Genomic DNA, 13,281 nt, shown 5'->3' with positions numbered 1-13,281 from the left:
TTGTTTTAGTGGTGAGCAGTGACATGCAGCTCCTATGTGATATGTTGCTTTTTAAATATTATAATTTACTCATTCACTTTTGCCTACAGACATGTCACCATTGTCTTTAAAATGTTGACCTCCATTTGACTTACAATGTACAGAGTAAGTGTTTTGAGGAACAACAAGAAAACAAAGTGAGCAGTGGAAGGATTCAGTTTCTAGTGAACAACATTCCCCACAAGGTCTTGCTGCAGCTGAACAATGCTCGCCTTTCTCATTTAATCTGTGTCTAATTCATGTCACTGGATTTGTTGCAGAATTTCACTTTCACAAATTTGGAGTAAAAATACAATACAGAAATAGAAGGGATCGCTCTCAAGATACGGATTTAATGCATTCAACATCTTTATTTAAGTACAACAAGGTACATTTTAGCAATTAATACAAAAAATACTTTATATATTTATTGTACTATAGAAAGTGAAACCATATGGTTACACATTTGACACATTGAATAGGCTGCTTCACGTTCAGTTCACACACACATGAATACACAATTCAAAAGCTGTAAATCTTTCAATAGATTCTTGCCTGAGTTGTGAATAATAATTATTATTATTATATGAAATGCAGTTCCAGTTTGATTTAAAATAAAGTTAGTTACTGTATGTGTAAGGCAAGTGGAAAGCAAGCAAAATACTGATTACATATTATATATTATACATTATACATACATTATATATTTACTCTTTATTTCAAGTAATAAAACTCACATGATGACGCTTCACCTACTATGCTGAACTACAAAGACCATTTCATAAAAAGTGTGTTTCCAGGAAATTGATGTAACCACATTATTATTACTCTGTTTTCTCAAGTCTTATCTCATAGTTACAGAAGCATGATGTGCATCAAAAGTCTTGCAGGGTCTTGTCTGTGTCTCTCAGTGGTTTCATAGTTGCTTCAAAATATTGAATGGGAAGTTACTTTAATATATATATATATATAACGTTTTTAAAAGAAAATACGCATAAACTTGAACACGTGCATTTTATATTTACACTTAGATTTCTTAAGAGTAAACATGTCCAACCTCCTGCTTCTGTCTGTCTCACTGAATGTATCAGACATCATCATATTTGCATTCAAATCAAGCTGCATTTCCACATCCTCTGTCCACGAAGTGTATGTTTAGTGGTCGGTCTGGTATCAGAACAGTGCGGTTGAGGCATTTCACCTCTCCGATTGTGGGATCTGGTTTGATTTCAAACAGCCTGATTATCTGAAAAAAAAAAAAGAAAAATACAGAGTTGAATGAGTCAGAGCCCATACAGCTGTCTCCTATTTGCTGCAAATTAATGACCAAATCAAAATCCTTTATTTATCTTTCATGGACCATTCTGAAGTTCAGTCTATGCTATGCGCTCGCTCCACTGTATTTGTCTCAGGCAACGCTGAGGACCACAAAAAGGCCAGATACGACCTGTGTAGATCTATTGAAGAGACCAAGAGACAGTACAGATTGAAGCTGGAGGGATACTACTCCACTGCAGATTCCCGGCAACATGAGGCAAGGCCTGCAACTCATCACAGATTACCGGCAGAGGAGCTACAACCAGCCAAGCCACACTGCCAGATGAGCTGAATGAGTTCTACGCTTGCTTCGAGGTCCATAATACTGACCGAGAGAGATGGATTTTGGCCACAGAGTGCACACAGAGCACATCGCTCACTGTGTCATCAGCAGATGTACGTAAGGCTCTGAAGAGAACAAACCCACAGAGGGCAGCTGGCCAAGGCAACATCCCCGGGCATGCACTCAGGGTTTGCTCATCAGAGCTGGCTGATGTGTCCCAAAGAAAAGCATTGTGATCTGCTTAAATGACTATTGTCCCATTGCAGTCACCCCAATCGTGATGAAGTGTTTTGAGAGGATAGTCATGACCCACATCAAGAAGACCATCCCAGACACCTTGGACCCTCTGCGGTTTGCGTATCGTCAGAACCGGTCCATGATGACGCAGTAAACACCGCCATCCACGCAGCCCTCACACACTTAGAGGGCAAGGACACATATGAATGCTATTAATCGACTACAGCTCAGCATTAAACATGGTCATGCCACACAAACTCTCTGAAAAGCTCCTCACCTTCGGACTGACGCCCTCTCTTTGTAACTGGGTACTGAACTTTCTAACAGACAGACCCCAGTCAGTCAGAGTAGGCAATCTCACATCAGGCATAAAAACTGCTGTACACACTCTTCATGTACGACTGTGTGGCCTCCCAGAACACCACCAGCATCATCAAATTTGCGGATGACGTTACAGTCATTGGACTGATTACTGGTGGGGTCGAGATGGTGTACAGAAGAGAGGTGGCATGACAATAATCTCTCCCTAAACGCAGACAAGACCAAAGAGATGACTATTGATCCATGGAGGAAAAGGTTCACACACCACTATACATCGGTGAGACAGAGGTAGAGAGGGTGAAAACCTTTACATTCTTTGGCACCCACACCAGCGAGGATTTCACCTGGTCTCACAACACACGACGAATGATCAAGAAATCCACGCAGCAAATGTACTTTCTAAGAAGGCTGAAGAAGTTTGGCATGCCGACCAAAATTCTCAGCAACTTCTACAGGTGTACAGTCAAGAGCGTCCTTACCAGTTCCATCACAGTCTGGTATGGAAACTGCACTGCCCAGGACAGGAAGACTCTCCAGCATGTGATCAAAACTGCACAGTCCATCTCAGGAGCAGCCCTCCCTTCACTTCAGGACATTTACAACACCAGGGTCATCAAGAGGGCACATAACATCATCGGGGACAATACACACAACCAACACAGCCTCTTCACACTTCTGCCATCAGGCAGATGCTACAAGAGTGTGAAAACCAAGACTCAAAAACAAGACTGGTAAACAGCTTCTATTCACAGGCCATCAGGCTTATGAATAACTCCCTCACACACTGCCCCCCCCCCTCATATCACTCTGACTGGTTGAACTTTGAACCCTATGCACACAGATACATTTTGCCTGCTGCTGTCACTTCACTGTTATGTAACCATATTTACAATAACGCATAGTGCATTTTACGACCTGCTGCTCGGTCACGTCAAGATCGCTGCTTTTTTGCACAATGCTGTACTGTGCAATACTCTACTGTACATGTAACTTATATATAATTCATATACATTGTGATTTTAATTTTAAAATGTAAAAATGTTCTTTGCGTGAAAGAGTGGACGAGCAAAGTAAGAATTTCATTGTAATGTAACCACCTGCGTTATGATGATAGACTTCTTGAATCTTGACTTCATCGACCCCCCTCAAGTTTACATCAGATCGTCTGTATTCAATAGATGTTGAAAAAGTTTGTCCCACTTGTCACTTACCCGAAACAGAACCATATACATCTCAAGCTCAGCAATCCGGCGGCCGACACAGCTTCTCACTCCAAAGCCAAACGGGATGGAGCCGAAGGGTTCTGGCCTCTTCTGGCCATCACGGAGCCATCTCTCAGGTTTAAATGTGAACGGCTCCGGAAATGTTTCCTTATCATGACTAATGGCATAGTGACAAATGGTGAAAGGGGTCTGAAGAAACAACAGTCAAGAGATTATATACTGAAGTTAATAGGAAAACCTAATCTAATATATTTGTTATGTTGCAGTGATTTTTACAGCACATTCTTTATGTAGTGAAGAAAAAACTCTTAAATTTAATATCATTATATTATATCATTATCATAATTAATTGTAGTAATACAAGTATAATGTGAGAAGTAATACTGGACCTATAAACTTCTACCAGTTTTCTTTTTGCAGTATAATGAACTACACACAAAACACGAACAAAAAGTGTAATTAAAAAAGCAGACCCACATTCTTTGAGAATTGAATTCCACCAATAACAACATTCTTCCCTGCAATGATCCTTGCATTCATAGGAACCACAGGGTACATCCTGGAAAAGAAAAGTTTTTCATTTCATTCAGTTTACTTTAGTTTGGCTGGTTGTTCTTGTTGCTGAGAACATAACGTCCTAACCTCAGTGCTTCCTTGATTACAGCCCTTAAATACGGCATGCGAGTAACCTCTTCAGCAGAGGGGATCCTGTCTGCTGGTACTGATGTGGACACTTCTTTATAAAGTCTGTCCTGGACTTGAGAGTTCTTGGACAGTAGATGCAAAGTCCATGTGAGGGTATTGGATGTCTTGACAACAAAGAAATGTCAGTAAGTAAACAGACAGAAAGATGCACACATGCATATATATATATTGATGATGAAATTTACAGAATGCTGTTTTTAATAAACCAAGAATAGCATGAGACATTTTCAGATCTGATTCTGACTCTTCATAACACATCTAAGGTGGTTAAAGGATAAGGCTGGTGATTTTCTGTATTTTTCTTATTGTCAACAAATTTCACATATTATGTGTATCCAAAGCCTGATATATGATCTCCTCTGTGCCGTTGACCTCCAAAAAATATTAAAAACACAAATATTCAATTATTTAAACACAACATTGTGGCTAAACATGAGCCACACTGTTGCACAGGGTGACATATTCCTTCATTACAAAGATTACAGTCATGTTAGTTTGTTTAGAAATGTCTCCAAACACTGATAACAGTGATAACGTTTTCAGTCTCTGGAGAGTAGTTCTGTGTAAGGCAGGCGCCAATGCGTACTTTGGAATGCGGTTCTGTTTACACAGCTTTGCTAGCTTTTGGCGCTACATATCACAACCTCTCGACTTTGTACTAAAGTTCTTTGAGAAATTTGAAATGTACCATGTAGAATTTTGTAGAAGTTTTTGGACAACAATGGAGCTCTATGGCAACAAGGAATAAGACTTTGTACTTGAGTTCACAACACCCCAACAGCACTGTAAACAGAAGAGTGTTCCTGCACATGCTCAGTGATGTCTGCCTTACACAGAACTACTCTCCGGAGACTGCAAATGTGATTGCTGTAATTACTCTTTGGAGCCATTTCTACACTAACTAAAGTGACCAAACTCTTCACTCATGTCAGCCAGGGCAGCGGTGTGGCTCACTGACAGATTTTTAATAGTTTTTTACAACAACAGAGGTCTATGGCACAGAGGAATAAGATATATCAGGCTTTGGATACAAACACAACACTTGTAAGATCAATTCAATGTTGGTTTGGCTCTGCACATGAGATTTGTAAATATAAAAAACTGCCAGCCATATCCTTTATGTTTTGGGGGAAGATTTCTTGAAGCATTTCTTATTCTACAGCTCACAGTGGAGAGTGACATGAAACACAGGGAGAGACAGAATAACTGATTAAACACAATGCAACACAGATCCATCGCAACACCCCAACATTATTTTTTGTAAGAGCACTGTGGCATAAAACCCTGGTTTGGCTCTGAAGGTGAGCATCAAAAGAAGAAATCTTTTTTTCTGTAGGAATAGGCAGACATTGGTACACACTTACTGTGTCCACTCCAGCTAACAGAAGCTCAGCGATGCTTCCATATATATCTTTAGTACTCATCTGAGTGTTTGAAAGGAGGTATGTAAGATATTCGCCCTCCACATCCTGGCTGTTGTCAATGCGCTGCTGAATGACTTCCATCTTCTTGTCAATCAACTCTTTAGCTAGAATAAGTGAAGAGAAGTTTCATTTTAGTATTAACCATGTGGACAAAAGATAACTCATAGTCTTACAACAAACTAAAACAATTTCTACAGAAATTTGGGGCAATACACTTGTTGATTTGTTACAGAGAGTTGGAAGGGAAAATCGATGTATTAGATTCTCATGTGTACACAAAATAGGCTATTAAGCTACAGCCAGCAGCCAGTTAGCTTAGCTTAGCATAAAGACTGGACACCTGGGAAAACAGCTAGCCTAGCTCTTTCCAAAGGTAGCAAAAACCGCCTACCAGCACCACTGTAGCCCACTAATTAACACCTCAAATCTCATTTGTTTAATTGGTACAAAAACCAAATTGTAAAAATGACACACAGTATTTTTTTTATTAGCTGTTATATACAGATAAACTAATCGACTGCTGGCAGTAGCTTCATATTTGCCTTACAATTATGAGAGTGGTATCAATCTTCTCACCTAACTCTCCCAACTTCTCCCAGAATGTCGAACTATCCCTTTAAAGGACAGTTGATGGACTAGTTCCTAAAACTGGATTAGGGATGTGCAGAGAGCCCAGTATTTGTATTTGTATCTGTATTTGTTGAGACAGCAAAATTATTTGTATTTGTATCTGAATAAAAGTGAAAAGAGGCAATTTTAGACAATTAAAGTGTTACAGTAAGTGTTCATGAATAAACTACCTTACCTACTTAACTGGAGTCTCCCAGATCATAGACGACTGCGCTGACTACTGAGCTAAAACTTTACTCATCAACTCATTGCTGGCAGACGTCTGACTATTTATTCACCCATAACACAGAGACAGCACATCATGTAACATGTGGAAGAACTCCAAAGGTGATTCTTGCTTTGTACTTTGTATTTATTGCCTATTTTTTACAACCTAACTTTGTGGAAAGGAGAAGGGGAACAATAGGTTATGGAGAGTCCCTTGGGACTTACCCCTGATAGACGTCACAGTGGAGCAGAGGAGAGAGACTGAGATAATGATGTAACTGACCTGCAAACTGGTATTTGACTTTTTTTTTTCTTCCCAAAAACAAATTTTTGAAACATTTGTATGAAACAAATATTCGTATAAAACCCACTATTTGTGCTTTGCCAAATAATGTATTTGTATTCCGGCACACCCCTAAACTGGATTATCTATACTGATACTGACATTGATCCTGATATTGTACAATGATCTTCAGTTAATGTTTTCCCAACACACAAAGAGGGTTATTGGTAATTTTTGGGGGGAACTGAGGGTTGTCTTACAGTAGTTTCAATAACTTATTTGTGTATTATGTCCACAGTTTCATCACATTTTTTCTCTTCATTGTAATCAAATCTTAATTACTCATAAATGTGGTCGTAGTGGTAGTGGCAGATCCACAGCGAAAAGAGTCAAATCACTGTGAATTTTAAACTATCTAACACCTCAGATGTCACTAAGCTGCATGTCTCACTCTCTCTTTATAACTCACCGAAGCTGAAGATACCCTCCCACCCGCCGATGTAGCGTCCCCAGTAGGGAAGTAGATTGCGGCTCCACTTGGGCGCCATTATCACAGCCATGCTGTTGGAGAACATCTGGGCTATGGCGTTGATAAAGTCCTGCGTACCTGCAGGGATTTCCTTTTCCAGACAGCCAATCCTCGTCTCAAACAGTATGGAAGCAATACCTGAGTGACGAAGGTTAGAGTTTAGAACCAACAAAACAACAAACTAAAATGCAAATTAACAGAATGATTTTCAGGTTTACCATTCATTTTAATCAGTGAAGATTGAAATAAACCCACGTAGTGCACTTGTTTCAGCACTCAGCTCATCAGTCAATCATCAATCATCATTTTACCCTCTAGTGAGAACTGATAGAGCTCATTGGCCAAGTTGGTCACCAAATCTCCTGTCGTGCTGCACTGACGCACATAGTAGATCCTCTTGGTGAAGTCTGTAACCACATCATTGATAGTACTGCCATACTGGGCCGAATCCTTCGGATGCAGCATGCGCTTGTTCAGCACCACCCTTAGATTGTACCACCTCTCTCCCTCCCTGGGAAAAGAAATTCACCTTAAATTTGACATTTTAGGTTTCCGAAAAAGTGAAGTGAGATTTGTATTCCCCTGTGAGTTTGCGAGAGAAAACAATTTTGTGACAATAAAAAAAGATTAGTTGCATTGATTGTAAGATTAACAAAGACCCCACATTGTGATTAATAATGTGAAAGAAGAATACTGTTTCAGTTGGAGTTAAAGCACTTTTCCTGCTGTACACATCCACAGTATTTCCCTTCAATTGTTTTTACGATCTTTGTTTGTTCCCCATCATTGTCATTATTCTTAAAAAGTAACTCGACACTACATTTTGGGAGGGGAGGGGAGGTGTGTTCTTTGGCATTTGTTCATCTAGAAACAGGTTTTGAACCACTTTTTTTAGCAAGTGGTTGGATTTGGGCTGGAAAGACAAATAATGTGAATTAGAAATCCAAGTAAATTAATGCTGTGTAACTTGACCAAAATAATCTAATAACAACATGTCAGCCAAAACAAACATTTTTGATAGGTGTCCCTTAAATTTGATTATTAAAGAATCTGATTTTACAGTTGAAAAATAAATTCTAATCAGTGCTCTCTGCTGGACGAAAACATTCTCCAAATATATGTGCCAAAATAATCTCACATACTAGCCTTTTTGAGACTTTTAACCACATCACACAGACTTCATTGAGACCGTTTTACTTTACTTAAACCAACCCATTAATCCAACCATGTTGGAGATTGCGATTTCAGCCTTCCAGTCTCTTAGCAATGTCTTTAATAACCAGCCGGTTACAATCAATCCATCCTACTCACATGACCGGACTTTGCCCTAGAAAGCTTCTATGTAAGTATCACAAGGTTTTACAAGGTTTTGTTTGAATATGGGACAATGATTGCAGAAAAATGGAAGTGTGGCATTGCTGTGCACATTATATTTGACAGTCTTACTCAGTGAAAGGTCCATAGCCGAATCCTTTCATATCGCGATACTCTTTCCAAAAAGACATGTCTCCTCGGCAAGGGAACTTCTCATCATTCCTCATGAGTTCCTCCAGCAGCTTTGCAGTGTTCAGGCACACTGTCTTCATTCCGTCTCTGTATATGGGCCCATATAGCTGCTTTTGATAGATCTGATGGCAGCCAGAGTGAATTCAAGAGAGATGAGTTAACAGAGAAACCTATGTGCAAGCAATCTCATAATGCATGAGGTATGAAGAGGAAATGTAATATTTTGAACAGCTGCTCCATTATGGCCTGTAACATGTTAAGATTCATTCAACAAAGTTTAAAAATCTGCTGAATCAAACAAATGTCATGTGTTGTGTGATTAAAACAAAAAGTGCACATTTTTAAAGCCAATGTTCCTGATAACGCAGGTGAACATGCCTGAATGCTGTTCACCTCACAGAAAGTAGGTCCTGCAGAGAGGTTAAATCTCCTCCTCTGTGAGAGTTAGCTGAGACTCTCTGTCATTATCTGGGGGTTACTATGGGAACAAAGGTAATCCAACCAGCCTGACATTTTCTTCTCCATTATGTATTACCACTCTGGGGAAATGCAATCAATCAAAACATCCTGTAATTCCTCCAATAAATTATCCAATTTGTCATCAAATTAACTCAGCATGCAGAGCAGACAAGTTATATCAGGGATTTTTGAAATGCATAATATAGAAAACATTCAACATTTTATATGCAGTTCAAAACAAACATGCACTGCTGTGTCAGGAACCTACAGAACATGTATATTTGTGTCATCCAGAAACCATACAGTGCACTGTAGCCTGGTGTACCTGTAGCTCATGCAAACGGTTGTAGAAACCCTGAAACACCATTCTGTAAATCAGCTCCGAGAAGCTGGTATGTGGGAGATCCTCCACAGTCCGAGGCTTGTTGTGGAAGGCAGAGAGGGTCCCCGGGGCAGGTGAGGTGCTCCCCATCCCCCTGGAGCAGACCTGAGCCACGGCCATGGGGCATGACAGCAGTCGGCTGCCATTCCTTTGCATCACACTCTGGGACAGCCATGCAACCATGGTGAGGGTAGAAAAGCAAATACACAGAGCTCCTGTTACAGAGACTAGCTGAGCAGGGAGGGGCTCAACTCACATAATATTTAACCCTTCCAGCTCAGCTATACCAATCAAGGATCAACCAGGACCAGGCACACTAAAGGGTCATTGCACCAGTACATCTGAAAAACCATATTCAGTGTGATGGGTAACTAAAGCAAATTCTGAGTAATAACATCACAAATATGCATGGAAATGGTATTCTCACATTTATATAACATGGACAGTGCTGCACAAATGTTTTAGGCACTTTGTATGTTTAGATTCTTACTACATGTACCTGGTAATATTATATTACATGTACCTGGTAATAAACAAAGCAGCATTAGCTCTCAAACATCCAGATTTCATAGTAACAGCTCCAGAAAATATACACTGAATCAAAACAGATATAAGATATTAGCAGAGCTGATCACAGATCAACTTACCATGGAGACCGGACACAGCAGACACGGGGCGTAGGCCTGTTGGACGATATATTGTCCCAGAAATAATTGCAATAAATAACATTATTTTCATGTTTAAGACTATATTATGCCACTGATATAATCATAATATAATAGCATAATAATGCAAGTACACCTTTTCAAAGTGCAATGAAATGACTTTGAGCTCACCGGGGCAACATAGTCTGGTTCTAATTTAAAAATCCGACTTTCTTTACCGCTTACCTTTTCGAAGCTCAACAAATGAGATAACGGCTGTTAACTAGAGTTTGTATAAGTGGTGTTGCAACACCGGCAAACCGGACACTGAGCTGACCGGTACTGTTCACGTGTTTACGTGCGTCCCACCACTATAGTTAGTAACGTTGGCTGAAAACTCAAATGAGGCTTCCATAGTCACCACCGGCCAACTCCGACATGTGTTAAACATATTTGGGTTTTGTTGGATTTAATATATTTTCATTAGGCAAACAATATAGTAATGTGTCACCTCTAAGACGGGTTTGAATCTCTCTTTTTTTTTTGAGTGTATAGGGTACAACAACATACAAACAGGAGAGAAAATAAATGTGCCAAAATGTAGAGTACTGCTCAGATCACTGATACCAAGTATACCAGTCATAAAGATTATTCCTGAAGAATTAGAGGAGAACATGCCCACCTATATGTTAAGCTACTCAAATCATTCAATCATGCACCACCTGAACATGTACATTACCATTAGTCACATACATGTGTCCATATTCTGAGAATAAAAATAAATAAATAAATAAAAAAGTCTCCCACAAAACATAAGGAGCTCAAATACATTCATTTATACACAAAGCCAAATACACAATATAAACATTAGCAACAAGTAAGAACTTTCTGGTCCCAGTGTCCTGTCACTAAAAAGGGTCCATTCTGCCAAGGTCAAGAGTTAGCCAGCTCTGCAGAACAGTCAATGTCCACAGTTGGGTCAGAGGAACAGACTGGTCCGGTTTGTCAACAGCCCCCCACCAAGTCACCAAAAAGCAGGAGTGTCAACCACAGTGGTTGACCGATCCCCAGTGGAGACCAGGAGCTCCATGAAACAGTCCTGTCTTCAGGTCCTGATGTGCCCCCATAGTATGATACAATGCCCTCTAAGGTGCCCCCACAGTATGATAAAATGCCCTCTAAGGTGCCCTTACAGTATGATAAAAATGCCCTCTAAGGTGCCCCCACAGTATGATAAAATGCCCTCTAAAGTGCCCCCACAGTATGATAAAATGCCCCCTAAAGTGCCCCCACAGTATGATAAAATGCCCTCTAAAGTGCCCCCACAGTATGATAAAATGCCCTCTAAGGTGCCCTTACAGTATGATAAAAATGCCCTCTAAGGTGCCCCCACAGTATGATAAAATGCCCTCTAAAGTGCCCCCACAGTATGATAAAGCGCCCTCTAAAGTGCCCCCACAGTATGATAAAATGCCCTCTAAGGTGCCCCCACAGTATGATAAAATGCCCTCTAAGGTGCCCTTACAGTATGATAAAAATGCCCTCTAAGGTGCCCTTACAGTATGATAAAAATGCCCTCTAAGGTGCCCCCACAGTATGATGAAATGCCCTCTAATGTGCCCCCACAGTATGATAAAATGCCCTCTAAGGTGCCCTTACAGTATGATAAAAATGCCCTCTAAGGTGCCCCCACAGTATGATAAAATGCCCTCTAAAGTGCCCCCACAGTATGATAAAATGCCCCCTAAAGTGCCCCCACAGTATGATAAAATGCCCTCTAAAGTGCCCCCACAGTATGATAAAATGCCCTCTAAGGTGCCCTTACAGTATGATAAAAATGCCCTCTAAGGTGCCCCCACAGTATGATAAAATGCCCTCTAAAGTGCCCCCACAGTATGATAAAGCGCCCTCTAAAGTGCCCCCACAGTATGATAAAATGCCCTCTAAGGTGCCCCCACAGTATGATAAAATGCCCTCTAAGGTGCCCTTACAGTATGATAAAAATGCCCTCTAAGGTGCCCTTACAGTATGATAAAAATGCCCTCTAAGGTGCCCCCACAGTATGATGAAATGCCCTCTAATGTGCCCTTACAGTATGATAAAATGCCCTCTAAGGTGCCCTTACAGTATGATAAAAATGCCCTCTAAAGTGCCCCCACAGTATGATGAAATGCCCTCTAAGGTGCCCTTACAGTATGATGAAATGCCCTCTAAGGTGCCCTTACAGTATGATAAAATGCCCTCTAAGGTGCCCTTACAGTATGATAAAAATGCCCTCTAAAGTGCCCCCACAGTATGGTATTTTGCCCTATAAGATGCCCTTAGAGAAGTAAACTGGCCATTATAACAGAAATAAATGTATCCTTTTTGTAGGCTGACCATTAGGAATATAAATCACCCTTAAAAACATTTTGTAGCCGAGTTGTTGCAGCTGACATTATTCCATTCAGTTGATTTTGGTACAGTGCTACTCATGGGTTTGTTCAGTCACACCAACTAGAGATTGTTCTAAGCTGTAAAACCTTGATCCTACTACAATACGTGAAGTAGGTCACATAGCGAGGCTTTTTTACAATTATTTTACAGTCTTGTTTTTCAGAACAGTCTGGATATCCAGATCTTCCATCATTTGATAATACTTGAAGATTTTTTTTATATTAACCTCTTTTCATAATTGTGTGGTGAGATTGTCTGGAATCTGGCAATATCAAAACTATGACGGTGGGATACTCTATGACTTGTGCATGTGCACTGGCTTCCTGTCTGTCAAATAATTGATTTTAAAATACTGCTGTTGGTTTATAAAGCACTGAATGGTTTAGGGCCAAAAAATACGTTTCTGATCTGCTGCTACGTTATGAACCATCCAGACCTGTTAGATCATCTGGATCAGGTCTGCCTTCTGTCCCCAGAGTCAAAACTAAACATGGAGAAGCAGCGTTCAGTTTTTATGCTCCACATACAAACAAACTCCCAGAAAACTGCAGGTCTGCTGCAACTTTCAGTTCTTTTAAATCACAGCTGAGGACTTTTCTGTTTGCCGCTGCCTTTTATTAAACCAAATTTGAGGATTAATATCTTGCACCGCACTGTAAGTTTTATTCTCCTGTTTT

At 40.2% G+C, this 13,281-nt stretch overlaps 1 protein-coding gene across 3 annotated transcripts; it reads right to left on the bottom strand.

The window, feature by feature from the left end:
* Nucleotides 1-722: 722 nt before the first annotated feature.
* LOC121906655 (sterol 26-hydroxylase, mitochondrial) lies at nt 723-10,570 on the bottom strand. Of its 3 annotated transcripts, XR_006098702.1 has the most exons (12): nt 10,415-10,570; nt 10,172-10,207; nt 9,468-9,686; nt 8,624-8,805; nt 7,489-7,688; nt 7,118-7,315; nt 5,469-5,632; nt 4,042-4,208; nt 3,877-3,958; nt 3,388-3,588; nt 2,656-2,761; nt 1,180-1,264 (listed from the first exon to the last, which is right to left on the bottom strand). XR_006098702.1 is itself a non-coding variant. In XM_042425630.1 (11 exons), the coding sequence occupies exons 2-11, from the start codon at nt 10,172-10,174 to the stop codon at nt 1,133-1,135; spliced, it is 1,548 nt and encodes a 515-aa protein (XP_042281564.1). In that variant the 5' UTR covers nt 10,175-10,207; nt 10,415-10,570; the 3' UTR covers nt 723-1,132. The 3 variants fall into 3 exon arrangements, 2 of the variants coding, with proteins under 2 accessions (XP_042281564.1, XP_042281563.1); XM_042425630.1 differs by lacking the exon at nt 2,656-2,761 and having other exon boundaries at nt 723-1,264; XM_042425629.1 differs by lacking the exons at nt 2,656-2,761; nt 10,172-10,207; nt 10,415-10,570 and having other exon boundaries at nt 723-1,264; nt 9,468-9,963.
* Nucleotides 10,571-13,281: the final 2,711 nt, after the last annotated feature.

Source organism: Thunnus maccoyii, chromosome 11 (assembly GCF_910596095.1).
Source record: "Thunnus maccoyii chromosome 11, fThuMac1.1, whole genome shotgun sequence".
NCBI lineage: Eukaryota > Metazoa > Chordata > Actinopteri > Scombriformes > Scombridae > Thunnus > Thunnus maccoyii.
This window is presented reverse-complemented; position numbering and strand designations above follow the sequence as displayed.